Here is a 4250-nt window from a genome sequence, read left to right as displayed (position 1 = left end):
AATTAAATATAAAAAGTAAAATGCTACGAGTTTTTAAACATTTCTGTTTTTCAGTTCTTCAATACTTTCTCCTCCACTTTAACACTGTAGCCTTCAGACTCCAGGAAAGTCAGTGAATCAAGTGACACAGCTTCTCCATCCTTAGCACCACTGTGGAGAGGACCCAACTCACCCTCAAGGCGTCCCCCCAAACACTCCTATCTCCGCAGAGTCCCCCTTTCTCTGAGCTCTCCCAGCATCGCGCCAAAACCGAGCCCGAATCACTACAATCAGCTACAAGTCGCTCTTGTTCTGAGACTCATACCCCTCAGAAAACAGATTCTTCTGTAAAAACGGCCTCGCTAAAGTTTCTGTGCGAAAATAACGCAGAAAACTCAGCCGGAAGCCCAGAAAATGCAAGGTTTCCAGATCCCTACCAGACAATATGTCGCTGGTGAGGCCGGGACTAGCCTCGCTCTTCAGCAGTCAGGGACTCAGAAAGGAAGGTTTTTTTGCGCATTAAAGCAGCACAAACTTGCTCCGTGAAGATGATCAGCTTTTGTTCTCCCGCTGCCTGACCGGCTGCAACTACAAATTCTGAAAATCGGTGTTTCCAAAACAAACCCCATATAAGGACATTCTGCGCCCTCTTGCGGCCACCTAGAGAAGCACGCTGCCCTGGGTTCGGGGAAGGAATGTTCTTGCTTACAGTTTAGCGGTGCCCGCGCGCCCCCTGGCGGCCCTCTAATGAATCGGCTGAAATTCTCAATGACCCACATCCATTTGCTCCTGGCAGGGGTGATACTCTCCTCCACTGCTGCTGGCACTCTTGGCCAATTCTCTGGGATCCATAGGTTAGAGAACAGGGAAATCTTCATGCTTTTAAGACAGATGAAAAGGATCTCCTCTCAGGCATGCCTAAAGGACAGAACTGACTTCCAATTTCCTTGGAAAGGAGGGAAAACCACCAAAACCCAGACATCTCAAGGCACCTGTTTCCACCCTCTGATGCTCCAGCAGATCATCAACCTCTTCAACACAGAGACCAGCCGGGCTGCTTGGAACGACACCCTCCTCGATCAACTACTCTCTCGCCTTGATCACGGCCTGTAACAACTACAGCAGTTGAAAGAGGACAATCCAGCTTGTCCCTCTTTGGGAAGTGTTGTCCGGAAGTATTTCCAAAGAATCCATCACTATCTCAAAAAGAAGGAATATAGTTCCTGTGCCTGGGAGGTTGTCAGAGTAGAAATTGTAGTGTGTCTTTCCCTCATATAACCATCCTCAAAGAAGAGTCAAATAGAGAAAAAAGTCCCGCTTGTGACACATCTTAATCAGTAACATTATTGTTTGATTTGACCCCCAAAGCAATCTCACCTCACATTTCCACACATGCTGAAAAATATTTGAAATGGAAATCATGAAGTATCAAAAATATGTTTAGAGAGACTATGATTATTTCATTGAATAAATGTTTTTATAGAGTAATTTCTTAAATTTGATGAAGTTATTGGGGGCCATTTGCTGTTCCTATGTGGGAAGTTTATTTTTAATGGAAAGGTTTTTAGGATAGTCTGTTGTTGCACACTTTGGTCAGTTGACTTAATACCAGCTGCTGCAACAAGTAAATAGCAATCTGATCCTAAGAGAAATTTGTTTCCTTTGTGTTAGAATACAGTGCAGGCACTCCTGATCAGATGAATCATCTAATTGGCTCTGCTCCAAACATGATTCAATGACATGGGAACCTGCTATTATGTGGCTTTGGCATATTCTATGTATGACTTCAAATTTTCTGTAGTTCCTTTAGGTTTTTTCTAGCCAACAGGATAGGGAGTAAGTATGGGAATAGCATGGGATGGTTTCAAAGGACAGGTCAGTGCAGGGCAATATCTATACGTTGGTATTATTATAAATCTATCTACAAAAATATTACCTGAGTATGTAATTTAATAGATTTTTATTTATGTAAGTCTCTATATTATACTAAAAGTCACTCTGCCAACTTAGGTTGCAAGACTTAGTTATAAAGGTAAATTAAATTCAATAGCTTTTACATTTCATTTATAGCTGAAAACTTTTTGTCATTCACAACTGTGAACTGAATATAAAGAGTAAGCTTTGTACTTTCTTTTTCTAAGGATAGAGATATCCATGGATTACACAAATAGATGCACAGTATATCTGTGATGACAAAATTTTATGGGGCACAATCAGGGGAAAAAAATCTAAAAAGGCTCTGTAGAGAGAGGAAGGGAAGGCAATAATGAAAAAGAAATGGCTGAGAAATGTTGCCCTAACCCATTTGGAGAGTGCAAGGTGAAAAGCAGAAACAAAAGTGGAAAGTAAGAGGGAACATTCAGAAAATGGAAATGAATGTGTTCCTATTTAAGACACAGGCCTGAGGGAAGGTCTTCAGACATCCTAGAGAGCAGGGTCACAGAGTCACCCACCTCAGCCAGGACAGCAGCATCTGCAAGGTCCCCAATGGCCCCAACCTCAGCCTTCCTCACAGCCCTGGTGCTACTCAGCTGCAATGCCATCTACTCTCTGGGCTGTGACCTGCCTCAGACCCACAGCCTGGCTCACACCAGGGCCCTGAGGCTCCTGGCACAAATGAGGAGAATCTCCCCCTTCTCCTGCCTGGACCACAGAAGGGACTTTGGATTCCCCCAAGAGGCCTTGGGGGGCAACCAGGTCCAGAAGGCTCAAGCCATGGCTCTGGTGCATGAGATGCTCCAGCAGACCTTCCAGCTCTTCAGCACAGAGGGCTCGGCTGCTGCCTGGGATGAGAGCCTCCTGCACCAGTTCTGCACTGGACTGGATCAGCAGCTCAGGGACCTGGAAGCCTGTGTCATGCAGGAGGCGGGGCTGGAAGGGACCCCCCTGCTGGAGGAGGACTCCATCCTGGCTGTGAGGAAATACTTCCACAGACTCACCCTCTATCTGCAAGAGAAGAGCTACAGCCCCTGTGCCTGGGAGATCGTCAGGGCAGAAGTCATGAGAGCCTTCTCTTCCTCCAGAAACCTGTGAGACAGATTCAGGAAGAAGGAGTGACAGACACCTGGTTCATCATGGAAATGCTTCTCACTGACTAACAAGCCCACACTTCCTCCTGTGCTGCCAGATCATAGCCCCTCATTTCTGTTGTCATCCTGCCATGAATTGACTCAATTTTCAAAGTTTTTTTAGGATTATTAAGCAAAATCCTGTTCTACTCTATACTCACTGGTACCCTATGGATGGCCCTGACTGCTCTATTTATTTATCTATTTTAATATTTATTTATCTGTAAGATTTAAATTATTTTTTGTGCATTTAATATTATGTGTACTTTATAAACCACCTTCGTATTTGGTCTGTTATCTTTGTTTATTACAATTTTACTGTAGGAAACATCTTGTTTTTGTTTATTTTTTAAAAAAAGAAATACAAACCCTGAATGTGCAACCTGATTATATAATCCTTCATGCAATTCATTTCCCCATCATTATGACATTCAAGTTAGAAGAGAATACAAACTTCCTCAAAGACAGCTTGTATGATAGCCCCAGGATAGAGAGATGAACATAAGAAATCCAATTCTGCTTTCTAGCATCTTTGACTTGAGTAGGGAAAGTAACCTGAAAACAATAATCAGTTAATTGAAAATTAAATACCATTTATGTTTATAACCAATACTAACTAATGTTAGAATTTAACATCAGGTTGGTTTAATGCTATGAGGAAAAGAAGGGAGAAAAATGAAATTCTGTCAGCAGAAGGTGAACCAAGCCATGTAAGGCTTTAAAAGCAAAAGTAGAAGTTATTCTCTACATTGACTGGTAGGCATGTAACTGCCAATGTCCATTGGGTACTGGGGCTGGCGACTTCCAAGCAATTCCCTGAATTGTAAAGCATGGGAACAGAAATGATCCAATCAGAAGAGGGCATAGAATGAGAAAAGGAATCAAGTTGAGTCAATGACCTTAACCTTAAGAGGGAGGGAAGAGCTGCAGGGGAAACAAGGTGGAATGGCCATAGATTAATAGGATAAGAGAGAAGGGTGAGAAGACTGTGTGTAAAAGACTGAAACTTCTTAGAAGACTCAATGTGTTCATTTAAGCTGAAGATGGAAACTGCCCCTCCTTGAGAAAATAGATGGCACTGGCCACCTTAGTGAGAGCTGACTGAGTGGGATTCATCAGCAGAAACCATCCTGGAGAACCTGGAAGGGTGATGAGAGAAGAGAACTCCCCTTGTTTTTTTTTCACCTGGGGAGTCATTTTACA

At 43.1% G+C, this 4250-nt stretch overlaps 1 protein-coding gene and 1 pseudogene across 1 annotated transcript; both read left to right on the top strand.

Annotated features, from left to right (window-relative positions):
• LOC110255449 lies at positions 748–1257 on the top strand (annotated as a pseudogene).
• IFN-ALPHA-1 (interferon-alpha-1) lies at positions 2467–3012 on the top strand. The gene has a single exon (NM_001166311.1). It carries the CDS (start codon positions 2467–2469, stop codon positions 3010–3012), a length of 546 nt encoding a protein of 181 aa, NP_001159783.1.

The sequence above is a fragment of the Sus scrofa genome, chromosome 1 (assembly GCF_000003025.6).
Source record: "Sus scrofa isolate TJ Tabasco breed Duroc chromosome 1, Sscrofa11.1, whole genome shotgun sequence".
Classification (NCBI taxonomy): Eukaryota; Metazoa; Chordata; class Mammalia; order Artiodactyla; family Suidae; genus Sus; species Sus scrofa.
Note: the sequence above shows the minus strand (reverse complement) of the source record. Positions and strands in the feature narration are given on the sequence as shown.